The following is a 17271-nucleotide window of genomic DNA, read 5'->3' as shown; positions in this document are numbered from 1 at the left end:
ACTCATTAATCATATACCCAGGCAATGGAGAAGGCACAGTAAAATCAATAGACTCCAACAAGCTCAATCTGAATGATGGATGTCACACTTTTTTTTGGCCATATAAATTTACTGCCTTGTTCATAACCAGACCAGGAGTTATAGAGTGGGGGAGGTCTAAAATAATTTCAGTGCCCAGGATTACCTGCCCTGGCAACAGATCCCAGATACTGAAATTGAAAATATTTCTGTTCAGCTGATTGCATTATCTGGTCTTTGTTTGATGCAGTGTGATATATAGGTACATTTTTTTATGAGCCAGATTGTTGCATGCAGACAAGTATAGACACAAGAGCTGACCTCTTTTTTTTAGCTGATAACATATCACATACCTGGCCAGAAACTTTACATACATAAATATAACCTTCATGAGTAACACTGGAACATAATTGGAGACAAAGATTACAGGGGATTGGTAATCTCAATGTGAAATATGCAAAGTTTTGGAATGTATGAATTTGTGCTCATGGACTTTTAACCCACACTATTGATTTTATATGCTTTATTACTGGTTTTCTTGCGCTTGAGACGAATTGATATACCACAGTACTAAAGCGCTTATCTGTCATGGACAAAGGAAGGAATGAACAGAGGAAGTGTGCCAATATCTTCTAGGAATTGTACTACTTGCTATATTGGAAAAAAGAGAGAGAATTTCATGAAACTTTTGTATTTTACAAGGAGTAAGTTGGATTTCATATCAATTGATGTTAAGTAAGTTTTATGGTGTAGTTTCATTGCAGTGGTAGACTAAGGTGAAAGCAACTTGCTTATAGATGTATTTTTAAAAAAATTCGTACTGACCTGAATAAGGTGAATACCTGAGTAAGCTAACATTTTTTTTATTGACATAATATATATATTTAGAAACATGAGTTGTTCACATTATTTCTATATACATTGAGAAACAAGATAAAGTGTGGTCAGTTGTGTGAAATGAGAACTTGTGTATCAGACATTAGATTCGTATAGTTGCATCAGTCATAAGTGAGTTTTGTATTTGCTTCAACAAAGAAGACATATATTAATTGCTATTTATCTGATGTATGTCATCCTCCCCACCCCACCACCTTCCTGGGAGTGACAAAAGAGACACAGATTACTTGATTAAAGGTTGACAAATATGTCATTTTATTTTACCAAAATACTAGAAAAATCTAATGATTGAATTTAGCATGGAAATTCAGGGATGGTTTGAATTCCAGGGATGTACACTGTTTATATCCACTTGATTCGTCTAGTTGAGCAGTTCATTAATAGTCTGCTCAGGTTCAATAATTCTTATTTCAATATCTACCTGACAGCAGTAATTGTGTCCAACAGTGGATTACTAAGCATTTTAAAGCAATTAGCACCCTGTGTGATCTGATACTGTAATGCCATGTTTCATATGCTTCAATCAGCCCCCTACTGACAAGTGATGATAATAGCAGTGAACTTTTTAACAAAGGCAACAGTGTTTATTTTTCACCCTTGTGATTGACTCTAGAGAGGAAACTGACATATCACATCATCCTGCAAGTGAACATGTCAGGCATCAGGCTGTAAACATGGTCATTGCTGCTACAACCATTCTCTTTAATCTACAGAATTGGGATTTTGTTGCATAATAGTTTTATCTCTGCCTGGATTAAAATATATTTGCTGAAATGATTTTGAAAAGAAATTTGGATACAGAGTGGATTGTATGATACTGTAGCTGTGCTATATTTGGGGTTTTCTCAGTGTATGATACTTCATTCTGCAGTTTAAATTTTCATTGGATTTTAATGTATCTAAATTTCGGATATCCACAACACATGCCTGGAACTATTCCATTATTGAAAACTTGTTATTTTTCAGGACTTCACAGAATCAATTTCTCTTTGCAGTGAAACTTAACACTGGAATTTCTTAAGTTTCTGATTGTCAGGTATCAGTCTAGGAACTGAAATAATTAACTATTTGGAAATATCCAATCTATATAGGAGAGACTGGTGACTATTTTAATTACATTGAAGTGGTATTAATATGGACTGAGTTGTGTCTGATATCTGTCAACAGTATGTCACAGGCAAATCATAATGGGCTTTCCCTGAGGCCCATGCCAATGAATGGTGGTGGCCCACTCAGCAGAATAACATTGTGAGTAAAACAGTACAACATAATAATTGTGGAGGACAGGTTGGGAGGAATTACAACAGCTGCACTTGTGTTGGAAATACAGGATCTTCTGATCTCATGGAGCTAGAAAAAAAGAGGAGGGGAGAATCAAGTACCACAGACAAATCTGCAGGGAATAGGTACCATGACGGTAGGGAGGGGCTCAGGTGCTCTTGGAATTTAGAAGAAAAGAGTGTCAGAGATTCTGGCTATCAGAGCCAAGAGAGTGAATGCAGTCTCTCATGTTTGAGTCTTTCATCAGAAAATTGTGGACCTTCAAGAAAGCTCACATCCAAGGAATGTAATCAAAAGCTGGACATCTTTCGCAGTTCGATGCACTGGGAGGATTTTTTTGGTAATTTTTGTCTTAATTATGCAAACACTCCCTGCTTAGTTTCAAGTTCAAATTTGCACCTAGACCTTTTTTCTAACTTTCATGCATGAATCAGTTTACTGGGCCTTTGATATTATCTTTTAATATTTTGTTTTACACATAACTTGAATATTCCCAGACTCGTACTGTCTTTTTTATCTGAGAATATATGTAATGCTACCAGAAACTGGGATAGTTCATCATATAATTCCGTCAGTAATCTACTGGGATTAAAATTTCTTTTGAAAAATTGATTATTCCAGTAAGGAGTTGCAACAATTTATCAGTTCCATAGGAATGCACCTTAATTCTGCTCATTCAAGTCAAAATGTAATGGCAGAGTTTCTCCATGTTGCATACAAGCATGAAAATTTCAGACATCTTATAGTAATCACAAAGCATTTTAAGGTGAGTAGTGGAGATTCATCATTCCAAGATGTGGTTTGAAGTACTTGGATGAAAGAAGTTATATTTACATGAAGGAGATATTTAAAACTTAAATTTAGGATATTTTGATCAAATTAATAGATGAAACAAATTTTCATTTATATATAATCAACAACACATAGTATTCAGACTATATTGGAACTAAAAAATGGTCCATCAAATGAGAGTCAGAAGGCTGTAAAGCAGTGGGTCACATCGTTACTTACATTTTACCAATAAATCATGCACTATATGCGGTAATGTTATTATATGGTACATAAATGAATTGCAAGTAATGATACATGTGGCAATAAGTGTGGGCACAATCCTCATAAATTTTTGAAAATTATTATTTTAAAGTAAGGAAAGACACTAAATGTGTGGTTACAGACACATTTTCAAATTTTCCAGTTTTCCATTTCCAGTTGGTGAAAAGACTTGTTTTGTTTTTATTTTATGCCTAACCCCCAGTAATTGATAATAACTGCCTAATCTCAGTAATTGATAATCCAATTTATTCTTAACCCCACTAACTGCCAATTTTTCTTTAAGCTTAATTAAACCCAGTAATTGATAATTTGAATTTATGCTTTATCCCAGTAATTGATAATTTGAATTTATGCTTTATCCCAGTAATTGACATTTTGAATGTATGCTTTATCCCAGTAATTGACACTTTGATTGTATGAATTCATGCTTAACCCAGTTTTATAACTATTTATTATAAATGTTACATGAGGTAAAAGAATTAATATTGAGCACATTACTATTCAAATGAAAGACTTTGATTGGTCATTATCAGGAATGATGTGAATGATAAAATGATTGATTGTCCTGGAAATATCTAGAGGATTTTTAACTACACAGCAACGACATTGAAATAAGACTGATAACACTGCCCCACAAAACTGTTTACCTTTGGCCATTTTGAGGTAAAGGAACACTACATGGGTATTGCAAAATGATGTCAGTAGTGTATTAATTGTGGTGGTAGGGGGAGATGGGGCCCTGGGCACCAGAGGTCTTGGGGTCCAAAACCATATGCAGAAGTCTTTGGGTACTAAAACCCCTTTGGGCCTTCATTGTCACCCTGGGCAGGTCCATAGAGAGTGATCACAGACCCTGGGGTAAGAAACACCAGGGCCTCTCCTAGTTCTTTTTCAAACAAAATGTTTCTTTTATAAAATTAAAAAGTGTTATTCAGGGCCTGGGCCCTGGGGATATCTCCCTGGTTGCCTCCCCCTCTTGTCAGCCCTGACCCCAGGCACCATTTACCCTTAGTACACAATTGTTGTCTGTTTTCTATCATGTTTATTAATGATGGTGCTATTTTAAAATAAAACTTTATTAATATGCTTATTACTATTCTGTTAGACAAGGGAAGCAACTGTCATATTTAGAAAGAGAAATAAAACAAATGGGATGCCTTCCATTCTTTACCTGTAGGTTCTCCTAGACCAAGTATAAATAAAGTACTGTATAAATATGTTTATCAATTGGGTCCAACGGCAAACTGCATAGACCCAGATATGCTATCACATGATGTGCTGGCACATCTGTATTTATGCAATTTTTTAAGAGTAATCAGTAGAACAAGCAACATAGAACCTAATCTACTGGTGTTTTCTCCACCTTTTTTTTACACAAATGGTAGTGAGAAAAAGGTAGAGAACAACTTGTTTGTCGAATCGAGGTCTATGTTGCTTGCAGTCAGACTGACTTATAGAAAAGTATATATGGTATTTCAATAAATCATGTCTTCAGTTTGTTTAATGTGGTTATTAAGAGGTGTGGTGGTACCCAGGTCACAAAATATGGTATAGAGTTAATGCAATGAGATGTGTTAATTGAAATCACTGTGCAGCTGCCATTTCTTCTGGTCACCATAAGAAATAAACTGTTTCTAAAAAGCGTATAAATAAGAACAACAGACCCTTCTGTTAAACACTTGTAGGACTACATCATCTGGAATGGAGTCCTTTTGAGCAATTAGTCATCCTAATCTTGCTCATTTTGATTAGAACACTTTAATTATTTTTTTCAGTAACAGTTCATTTTGGGTCAGGGGCCTTTTAAATTCTTGGTTATCAACATGCCACCATTGTGTTGTATTTGCAGATAAACTGATAAAGTAGCAAACCAAATCTTTGGAATATAAACAGATAAAGCATAAGATCTCATGGTCGGGGGGGGGGGGGAGTGCGGTAGAACTGCCTCTTCAATAGCAGAGTAGTTTCTCTTTTGGGCCTAATGAATGATCAAATTTCTGGACTAGGTTCCTAAAATATTTATCTTCCCTAAGTGACTGAAGAGATAAATATTGGCCTGGAAGGTTTTGTGACAGATTAGACACATGTATTTATGGTTGGTTAAATCCTTTTGCAGAATGAACATATCAAGTTAGAGGCCATGACATATTTTCTAAAGGATTTAACTGGCCTTTGAGATAGATAAGATATACTGTTGAGAGTGTAAATGGACAGAGGTGGAATCAGGCAAGCAAATCTTCAGCAGTGATGTCCTGTAGTTGATTGGTGGTCACACAAGAATTCACTAAATAGCTCTTTTAAGTCTGCAGCTTTTGTGGCAACATTGTAGGTTTGAACAAAGACACCATGTATAAAACAATAATGCATCAGACAAGTGCATAATGTGTGAGCAAAGAAAAATTAGAACAGATACACAAAAAATGGCTCATAGGCAGTGTACTGAATCCATGTAATTTCTTCGTCATGCACCTAAAATTCAAGATTTTGTTTAAAATTCAGTAACAGTTGGCATGGGAAGTTAAAACATCTGTGATGGAGGATAAAAGTTTTACTAAACCTTTGATAAAAACAGATTTCCATGTAGATTGCAATAATAAAATGGAACAGTAATAGTTGAACTTCTCATTCTGTAATGATTTTTGATAAGGAAAAGATGACTATTTTAAAAAAAGTGTCCCAGATAGAAAAGAAATGCAAAGGAGAAATCATTTTTAAAGTGAAAGATGCACTGAAGTAAACTGGTATAGGTCCTTTAATAGCCTCTGAACCAAATGAATCATCCATTAAATTGAGGAAATTGTGCACTATAATCAATAAAGAAGCAAGGGGTCTTGGCATAATGCCGTGTACATGATGGTATTTTTGGGATGTCCTGCTTGGTAAATGGAGGCATTTTGTGGTACTTCATTAAGTGCAATTTTCTTCACTTCTAAGTACATGTTTATGTCGTTATCTCAGATATATAAGTCCATAATATATTATCTGGGGTGCAAAATTGTGATCCAATTAAACCTTGCTGTTCAGATTCAAGAATTGGACACCTGCCTTGAGTACCTTGAGATGGTTTTATAACCTTACAGAAGAAGTGACACTTTTGTCCAGTAATGTTATCTACAAGTTGTAACTATTACATGAATAGGTAGAAGAATATAAAATTTATATGGCATATAATTGGGCACTTTCTTGGGAACACTGGGGTGTGTACTCATTTAAATATTGTATTATGTTGCCCTCTTTCAGTACAGAAGACAATCAGGTCCATACCCAGTCAATACCAAGTGAACAGTCATCTCGCTCTAACAGTGAACTTGTTGAAACAATGACTGGAATTCACATGGCATATGTTATGTAAAAGTTAGTGGATGTATGTGATGATGAATATCTTGATTTCCTAAATGTCATAAGTGACAAGAATACTTCTGTGCTCTATTGTTGTTTTTGATATGAAGGTGTAAAAGGTACACGTGATTGCTGCATTGGATTCTGAGTTCTATTGTTGTTATTGATATGAAGGTGTAAAGGGTACACTTGATTGCTGCATTGGATTCTGAGTTCTATTGTTGTTATTGATATGAAGGTGTAAAGGGTACACTTGATTGCTGTATTGGATTCTGAGAGGTATATATGAGAGGTACACTTCATTGATGTATTGGAACCATGACAAAGGAACTTTGACTTTGTACATTTTTGGGTTGCAATGGAAGTAATATTTTTTGGGGTATGGCCTTCAGATCATTAATGATCACCTGTATTAGGCAATCACTTTTCTTTACAAATTTTTTAAATTCCCATGGACTGAACTAATGAAAAAATTAATTTCAATTAAGAAATCACATGTCTTTCAGAGACCACTTTTGTCATTTCCAACAGTTGGCTGCATAAAATTGAGTTTTAGTATTTGTATATTTATATGAATTTAAAGAAAATGAATGGTTTGTGTGTGTCTTAATATTACTTATTATGTATTAGGTACTCTTGGTGCATGTTAAGTACTCTTGGTGCATGTTAGGTACTCTTAGTGCATGTTAAGTACTCCTGGTGCATGTTAGGTACTCTTGGTGTATATTCGGTACTTCATAATCCCATTGGCAGTTAACTGATTGTTTGGTTAGAAACTGGCAATTTAGACAATATATGAATATGTTGAGTTACAGGGCTAGCTTAACATTGTAGAAGTAAAATTCTGACCATTTTTTTCATCAGAGATCAATTTTGGTAACATGTCCCTGATATTTATGTTTATTGAAATGCCACAATCTATATACCTGAGAGAGGGAAAAAAAGATGTTAAAAAGTCAGTGTGTGTGTGTGTGTGTGTGTGTGTGTGATTGGATATTTAACATAATTTTCAACATTTTTCATTTTATCGCTACCATGTCTGCTGTGTGGTAGTTTATAATGATGTCTAGCACCCAGTCACATTATCCTGACACAAGGCCAAGCAGTCCTAACACTAAGGCAACTGCTAGTACCATTTTTATAAATCTTTGGTATGACTTGGCTGGGGTTTGAATCCATGACCTCTCACATGTATGGTGGATGCTCTAACACCTTAGGCCACTATAGCATTTTGGAAGAAAGAAGTGAACATTATAATTATTCATTAAGTTCCATATTGCCAACAGACATGACAAACCTAATCTTTAGATCAGTGACATATATGATCAAAAACTGAAATATAATGTACCAGTGTTCAGTGCTTTCAGTTAGATGTCATAGTACCCTCAGTTTTTATGGGTCATTATATTTTATATTTTGTTTGCATCATTTCAAACAGCTTTCTCGCAGCTTTCATTTTCTACTTGTAACTTACTACTGTACTAGTTATATACTTCAATGTATGTCATCAAATGAAATGTGTCCCATGCAAACACAAATTTAGCTGGATAGGTTCATTTAAGCCTGTAATATGTGTAACATGGAAAATACAAACATAATCACTCGCATGGAATCTGAAGACATGCAGTTTCAGTATTTAAGTTGCACACTTAGCAATTCTGTAAAAAATATTGGTATAGACACAATTCAGATATATACATAGAATTAAGCTAGTGAATCCCTTCATACAAATAAGCCTCAACATGGCTTCATCTAATTAAGTATATGACAGAGATCTTTAAATTTGTTTCACTCTGAAAGTAATTGATACTTTTATAACATAGAGAAGGAAAAAAGTACAAAATATTATGAAGCCCTTTACAGTCAGTAGTTTGGCATTTTATGGCACACCAACACAGATTGGTTATTTAGGCAATTAGAGTAAAGTCCCTTGCTCAAGGACACTTCAGGGTAGCCAACCTGGGTTGATCCAGTGGTAGGATTTAAACCTGCACTCGGTCGGTCATCAGTTTCCATAAATCATTATTTGCAGCATGCTGGAGGGATCATCAGTTCTGTTGTTCCTGAGCCTTCAGAGGAATAGTTAATAGCTGGTAACTCTACAAGTAAACCGATTAAAGGCAGTATTACAAATTAAAAGTAATTTCATGTTCACAGGTTAAAATAATTTATTGTAGGAAGATTCAGACTTGTATTGTAAACTTAATAAAGTACCAAGTCATTATTTACAACTATGATGACTTTTATTGGTAGCTGTGTATATATAATGGGTTGTGTCCATATCTGCCAATTAAAGAGGTGACCGTGGGTGGCCATATTTAAGTATCATCAGTCATGTAACTGTATACCTTTTGTAGTAACCCCCATGGTGATGAAATTGCAAACCAATCAAAATGGCCACTAGCAACAAGAATTTATTATTGATATTGTCAGCTCTGGTTATGTTTAATAGATTTAGAATTTCACTTTTTAAAATAGTTTTTACAGCTGCATATTTATTTTAATGAGATGAAATTGGATTACATTGCTGTTTGTAATTCTTGTGTCTGATAGTGCCGATGTATTGGCCACATAGCAGGAAAGGGTGCAAAATATGGGGCAATGTTTCGGGATATCCCAGTTTGACACAGTTAGAATGCTTGGAATGGGGAGGGCAGATGCAATCATAGCTAAGCTTATTCTTTCACTGTATTATTCCAGAAGTAACTAGCTGACCAATTTATCATCATTTTACTTTCCTTTAGATGTATTGAATTAATATCGTAATTTATTTTTGCCAAATATGTGTCGGGCGTGTACAACCAATGGCCTGCAGGCCAGATACAGACTGTGACCTGGTTTTATCAGCTTGTTTACATCATAAGGTGTGGCCTTGGAAATTGCATGCCCGGCCTGCACCCTGGAGTAGGTTGCATATGCCTGCATTAAGTGTTAGATAGCACAGTTATAATTGTACTCTAAGTAGTCTGGATTTAAATGGTACCAATATGTTTTCCAAATAGACTGTAATTGTATGTACCATATATACTCACATTTAAGAAGGTAAAGCAGCAAAAAAATAATAAATCCCATATATGTTGAAAAATTAATCCACTAGTAGATTAGGGTCTATGTTGTTTCCTTTAATGATTAGTCCTAAACACAACTATATAGACCCAGATTTGATGGTGCATTGTTTGATGGCAGATCCGAGTCTGTGTGGTTTGCAGTTGGATCAGAATCATAAATGAATATATATGGTACATATTGTGCAAAGAGAAAATAAATATGTACCTTCTAAGAAAAAATGCTGTACAAGAGAATCAGTTCCAGCAGGAGAGCACTTTGGGAGGAAAGGTTAATGCAAATTTTACTGAATGTCACATTGTAACATTGACTCCAGTAAACTGATCGCTATCTTCCAGTTCTGTTATGTGTGAAAAGTTATATATCAGGTGGAAAACATTTTTAGTAGTCATTTGGTAACTACTATTGTATATACTCACTGATAAGTCATCCATTTGCAAGCTGCACAGATCCAGATCTGCACTGGTTCAATGTGCCAGCATATCTGGGTCCAGGTATATTTTTATGAGTATTCAGCCTGATGTACTGGTGCATTATGAGAGATACAAAGTGATCTTATTCTTACAGCCAATTGTCCCTAAGTGACTACCCCTATAGCAATAAGTACACTGTTAAACAGAAATCCCAAGCTCATCAAGCATGATTAAAGACTCATAACAGTCTAATGAAAGACAGTATTTTGTCCAAACTGCTGTAATTAGCTGTCAATCAGCAATCAATGGTGACTTGATGGATTATAAAAGTTAATCACCTATTGACACAGATGTGAGTGAATCTATATCAGGGGAGTTAATCTTGATAAAAGCCCTTTGACACTTAGGCTGATAAGACCACATTAAATGCCTATCCATCACATCATTGTTATCCTCATCCCAACATGAATATTATTATTAGATCTTGGATAGATATGCTATATATAATTAATGTATCTTAATACCTGTAACTTTTTTTTGTTTATTTCTTTTTATGCTTATGCACATGTCAGATGTTTACAAAATATTATTATTTACTTAATTACTGATAAATACACAGTGTATTAGTACAAAATATACTTTCAAACCTTTTTAATCTTCCATTTATAATTCTACTTTTTGATCAGAATTTGATCATCAGGGAAACCAGTTATCAAGATGAAATCTGGGTCTTAGTAATAGACATTTTACTGTACATCAGTAATAGACATTTTACTGTACATTAGTAATAGACATTTTACTGTACATCAGTAATAGACATTTTACTGTACATCTTTGAATTTTGGAATGAAGCTGAGTGTTAAATATATTTTGTTTTCTTCAGTACATGTTTGAATTAACAGTTAAAACAATCCTTATATATGGCTCTGATTTCCTTATATTTTTTGTTGCTGCAGAAACTTTGCTAAAATGTTTTGTCACTGTGAAATACACTTGAGTGTATATTTAGTGGATTTTGTTTATGTCTGGAGATTCCTGTCAGCTTTGTGGTGGCTCAACCCCAACTTTTCTTGGGTTGCCAGGACTATAGATTACTTTGTTTTAATGAACTGGGAATCAAGAACTAAATTTTTCGTTGGTATATCTTCCAGCAACTGAATAATTAATTTAATCCCGTGTACAAGTAGGTCTTACCTTGTGTATACATTGCACATATTAGAGGTCACCTCAAGTTAAATTATATCCTGTACATTTTATTATTATTATTATTATTATTAATATTATTATTATTATTATTATTATTATTATTATTATTTGAAATGGTGCAAAATGTTTGTTGATGCTCTCACAGCACATATTGTCATGGTCAGCCTGACATAACAATTAACTTTGATGTATGGGCTTGTCTTGCAATTATTGCTGCCTGTGAGGGATAGGATGTGCTCTTTTTGGGGGCATAACTGGATTTTAGTAAGGAACCACTAGGATAACTGTCTAACAGATATGTTAACATAGGGTCAACTAGAAGAAATGACAAAGTAGAGATAATCTAGAGACAATTTTTGGGCCATTTGAAATAAGTTTCATAAAATAAAATTGTGAAGACTAGTTACTAATATAAGCAGAATAGAGAGAATAGTTCTAGCTCCAATGGGCATGCTTCAGTTATGGTCCTTAGAGGAATTTAATCCTGATTGGCTAAAATAAACGAAGGGGTGTGATTCCCGGATGAAATTCAATGTTTTTAGTAATTTCCCTTGCAAAATTAGTCTAAGTTTCTGTGGGAAGCAAGATTGAGCTCCTGGAAATAACAGGTATTTGTCATTAAAAAATCCGTTGGATAGGGTCTGGAAGAATTTGAGAGACTCAGAACCAGAGAGAGAGAGAGAGATTCCTGCATAGAAAGTGTGAGTCTCAAAAGGGCACAAAGGTATTGTTAATCTCATACAATATGTTCATTGATGTAAGTTTGTAATTACTTGTTGAATTTAGTCATTTTGAATTCATACTTCAATTTCCTTGAGTTTGGAAGTTAATTGTTGGCCTTAATTTATCTTGAATGTTAAACTTCTCATGCATTCTAGAATGTCATACAATATTTCATGATATGAATTTGTTTGAGTTTCCTCATTTTGTTGTAATAGAAATCTTGTATTCTGAGGATTTTATGCATTACTTTTATATGAATTGTGAGAACTAATTTATCTGTCATAAATGAGATGTAGCATTTTACTATGATTTTACTGTGACTGTGTATTGATATCCTGTTGCAAATGGACCATATTGGCTTAGTTCTGTTGAATTATGATAAGATGATATTTGATGTAAAATTGTTTAATCCACGAGAAGAAAAAACCTGGCAAATATTTAGATTGTGTATTATATTTGAAAAGGAAAAAAATAGCTGTGCTGCACACTGGAAGGAGGAGAGAGAGAGGAGAGAGAGAGAGATATTTGGAAAAACCTGGAAGCAACCAGGTTATGCTGACATGTCACCAATTTGAATTTGATCATTCACTTGATTCTATGTGAAATTTGCTTTTTTGGTATAACAGAATGGTTAATTGTATTTTACATACATTTTGCAATTCTGTTTCTAGGAGGAAGTGAATTATTCAGTTGTCATGTTCAATTTCATTTTGTTTATGTAATTGATTAAATTGACTCGATGTTGTTCTATTCCATGTTTATGCTCAGACGTTTATTTTTCTATCCAATAATTTCATATTCTATGTCTGTAATTACTTGATCCAGGCATCAACACCTTGGTCGATCATCTCCTTGACAATGATAACCAAAGCACGATAAAGGTGCAGGCTGGGGTAGCATATCTACCTCCTTCACATCATTATTATTATTATTATTATTATTATTCTTATTATTATTATTATTATTATTATTATTATGATTATTACTAATAACATGCTAGTCTAATAATGATTAACTCATTCTTGGAGAAGTTATCTATTAAGCTTAATGAAGCAACCTTTCTTATATGTGGGTTATCTAATTAGAAGCAAAGCAACCATATGAATTAAATACATGAATCTGAAATAGAAATGAAGATGTGTGGACAGAAATAGAATTTTTGTAAAATGGTATCTTTGGTTTAAGATACAGAGGTTGTGGTTCTAACTGTGGCATGAGGTTATTCAATTGGAATCCAAAATAGCCAGTCATGGAGTAAAAAAAAAAACACAACAAACTTTAACACCCACATTGGGAGATAATAACACATGGGGTTATAAGCAGAGAGCTGATGTATTATCCAGGCTTAGAATTTGAATGGGAGGATTGGTTTATCAGGGATATCTGGAGGAAGTAAACTACAAGCAAAGGAGTATATCACAGTTGCCATATTTGTCTGAGGAGGTACAGATAAATGAATTTGTCATTAAGAGATAGAAGAGCTTGATTCCTGTAGAGAAGAAGATGATTGTCTCAGTGCCAAGATAACTGTATTTTCCTAGGTTCTTCAGAATTATCCTTTGTTACTCTTGTTTATCAAGCCTTCTGGGAACAAAATCCAGAGATATACTATCTGAACTAGAATAAGGACTTGGTAAGGAAGGAAATACTTTAATAAAACTATTTCTAGGATTAAAATCCATCATCTGATTTGACGTTAATTAAAGTATTTGTAGGATTAAAATCCGTTATCTGATTTGACTTTAATAAAACTATTTGTAGGATTAAAATCCGTCATCTGATTTGACTTTAATAAAACTATTTCTGGCAATAAAATCTGTCACTTAATGACTTTAATAATACTGTGTCTAGGAATACAATCTCTATGTTGACTCAACTTTCATAATATTAATAATACTATTTCTAGGAATTTTATGTCTCAGCTGACTTGATTTTCATTAAACTATTTCTAGGTATAAAAAATAATCTGTCAACTGACTTGGGTGAAAGAGACAGGATGGTGTGGATAGGAAAGTTTATTTTTCACAAGACTACTGTTATAATCACATTACACATGTAACATGCATATTGACTCATCATGACTTCCATGTCTGAGCCATGTGAATGTATTTGAAAATCATTTTGCTAAAATATTCTGCAGTTTTGTGAAATCTTTACTTTAAATGTATGATGTCATGATGTCCATATATCTGCCCAAACATTTGCTTAATTGGCCCATAATTGCATAGCAGATGGAGAGATTTTTGCAAAACTTTGCCCAGTTATAAAGACAAAGTGCTATGTATCATAGCCACAACCCCTGCCTCAAGGTCAAGGTTACAGCAAGGGAAAATGTAATTATGTGACCTCTATCCTTATCTGGAATACAACTTTTGAACCTTTGAAGGTACTTGAATTAAACTTTAGCCAGTTGTATATAAGGAAGATAGATATCAGTGACCTTTAGCCATGTATGAATATTACTCTTGTTTTGCTTTAAACACCGCTTTTACAACATCAAACCCACCCACCCCTTAAAGGATAAATGCTAGAATGCATCATGGTGTGGCATTGGGAAATTCCATCAAAGGGTCAGATTTTCCATCAAGTGTGGGGCTTTATCTGTATGACCCACATGCTTTCTGACATAGGTAAACTTGATCTTGGATACATAGAATTATGAAAAAATCCTTGGAGGATTGCCATGAAACTTTATACACACATTCATCCTTTGGTCTATTTAGTCCTACATGAAAATAGTGCTGATCTGAACTGCTACAGTGGCCATCTTGAAAATTGTCCTATTGCCACTCCTCCAGAATGGTTGGTCATATCAACAAAGGGTTTCACTACAAGACATATTGCAGTGTTTAGTTAGTCTTAAGTAGAAATCTGGCATCCAGTATGACCACCATTGTTGCCATTTTGAAACATGTTTTATCACTACTCCTCCCATGCAGATGGTTATATCAATGTTTGGATTTAAATGAAAATCATGTTATTGCTACTCCTTCTGAATGGATTGTTATCACGAGCTTCTCACTACAAATGTTGTAAATGAAAGTAGTGGTGATCTGACATGCAATATAGCCTCCACAGCAGTAGTTTTAAAATTTGTGTTATTGCTACTCTTGGATGGAAAGTCATATATTGAAAATATTATTATCTTTGCTTCTTCCAAATAGATGGCTATATGAACATTAAGGGTTGCCTTCCTAGTTGGTCCTAAATGAAAATGGTGTCAGTCATAGATCCATTATGGCTGCACGATGACTTAAAAATCATACTCCTCCTGAATGGATGATCATTATGACATGGGCTTTGCACCAAGAGACATCTAATGAAGTCTGCTTTGTCCTCTTGGAAAATGCTGCCAAGCTGACATCTTATAAATGTACTACAGCAGCTAATTTGAAAATCTTGTTTTTGCAGAAGAATATCGGAGATGGTTTCAACACTTGACAGTTATAAGGAGAAAATTGCCTTATTTTGAATTCTAGGAAATTCTTTTTGCCCAGTAGAGCACCAGTCCCTTTAAGGGACTCTTGTTGTTGTTATTGATCCCATCTATACTTGCTGTTATTGATATCATCTATACTTGCGGTTATAGATACCATCTATGTTTGGTGTTATAGTTATCATCAATACATCTATCCTTGCTGTTATAGATATGATCTATACTTGCTGTTATAGATATGATCTATACTTGCTGTTATAGATACCATATATACTTGCTGTTATAGATACCATCAGTGCTTGCTGTTATAGATATCATCTATACTTGCCGTTATAAATGCCATCTATACTTGCTGTTATAGATATCATCTATACTTGCTGTTATAGATACCATCTATACTTGCTGTTATAGATATCATCTATACTTGCTGTTGTAGATATCATCTATACTTGCTGTTATAGATACTGTCTATACTTGCTGTTATGGATACCATCTAGATTTGCTAATATGTCAAGTCCAACTGCTGACTGGATTGACTGAGTTTTGCTATACATAATGCACTAGTAGAGCTGGGTCAGTGCAGTTTGCTAAAAGTATTCAGCAGAACAATATTGATCCTGATGTTCTGGTGCATTATGTGATAGCAGATCAGGGTCCACATTGTTTGCATTTGGAGTCAATGTATAAACAAGTATATACAATACCTATTTTTCTGTTTTGTTTATGAAATGCTGATAAAAGTTACAGATACCTATGTTTCTGGATGGTTTAGGAATTACTGTAAACATTATTTTGTGTAAAATCAACATTAATGTCCTTCAGACTAAATTGTCTTTTCCCTTTATGTTTTTTTATGTTATGGCATTTTAGTACTAAGCATGAAAACATAAAAATCCAAACCTAATCCAGTTTTGTAGAACTCACTTAAACTTCCATACAATTTACACACACCCAGGTTAATTGTAAGGACCATGTTCTGTGTTGCAAAATTTGGTTTACTGTTGTAGTCATGTTCTGTGCATGTGTTACAAAGTTGGGTTTACTTTTGTAGTTAACTCTCATAACTGGGGACTATATTGCAGTGTAGTAACTTCCAGTCTAGGTTGTTATCAACTCTTTTCATTACATTGCTGTTGCTGTTAGGGACTGACCATTTAATTTTATGTCCCTCAGATTGCTTCAAAGAAAATTTTTGCTTTTTGTTTGAAAAGGACATATTATAGTATTTATACTAGTTGAAAAAATAAACTATCTCTAGATGAAAGAGAAAGAAAATATCATAGCTTGAAAGAAAATCTTTGCCCCCCCCCCCGCAGTTAAATGGTCTGTCCCATATACATAATGTAATAATTACAATTTCACATAATATTATTATGCTCAGAAAATGGTATCTATTTGCTTCACTTGTATTGCAAAATTGTCCATTTTGTTTGCTTTCCTGATAATATAAGTAAGAATACTATGTGATACATTTCAATTGTGATCATATGATTGCTTTGATCTACAACACATATTCCAGGGTTGTCACAATTAAAAAAAAATATGTGCATAAATAGCTGCACAATTTGGGTCATCTGTACAGACTGTTTATTAGAATGCATGCTTTCTTGTTGACAGTAAGCCCTGGCAACATACCCAGTTCTTACCTTGTGTGCCAGTCTATGCATTATTTTATAAGGATGATAATTGTTTGATATCCCAGTCTGTGTTATATTTTAAAATTTTGTTGGAATGACAATTGCATGATTTGCTTTGTGAAAGCTTTGGCTAGAGCACAAGGGAAGAATTGGAGCCTGAGGGTCAAAAGGTTTGAGTGCACTGACAAATTTTAGCATGGGG

At 34.1% G+C, this 17271-nt stretch overlaps 1 protein-coding gene across 3 annotated transcripts in view; it reads left to right on the top strand.

The window, feature by feature from the left end:
- LOC149805789 (uncharacterized) overlaps positions 1-17271 on the top strand; it is a 253443-nt gene that overhangs the window by 162423 nt on the left and 73749 nt on the right. Inside the window, exon 1 of one of the 3 annotated variants that reach the window (XM_089950476.1) lies at positions 761-2536. The exons of the other annotated variants lie outside the window; for them this stretch is intronic. Within the exon in view, the coding sequence (XP_089806602.1) occupies positions 2260-2536 (277 nt within the window). The 5' untranslated portion in view covers positions 761-2259. Of the gene's footprint in view, positions 1-760; positions 2537-17271 lie in introns of those variants that run through there. 3 annotated transcript variants of the gene reach the window in all.

This window comes from Sinohyriopsis cumingii, chromosome 2 (assembly GCF_028554795.1).
Source record: "Sinohyriopsis cumingii isolate HCF-2022 chromosome 2, ASM2855479v2, whole genome shotgun sequence".
NCBI classification, from domain to species: domain Eukaryota; kingdom Metazoa; phylum Mollusca; class Bivalvia; order Unionida; family Unionidae; genus Sinohyriopsis; species Sinohyriopsis cumingii.
This window is presented reverse-complemented; position numbering and strand designations above follow the sequence as displayed.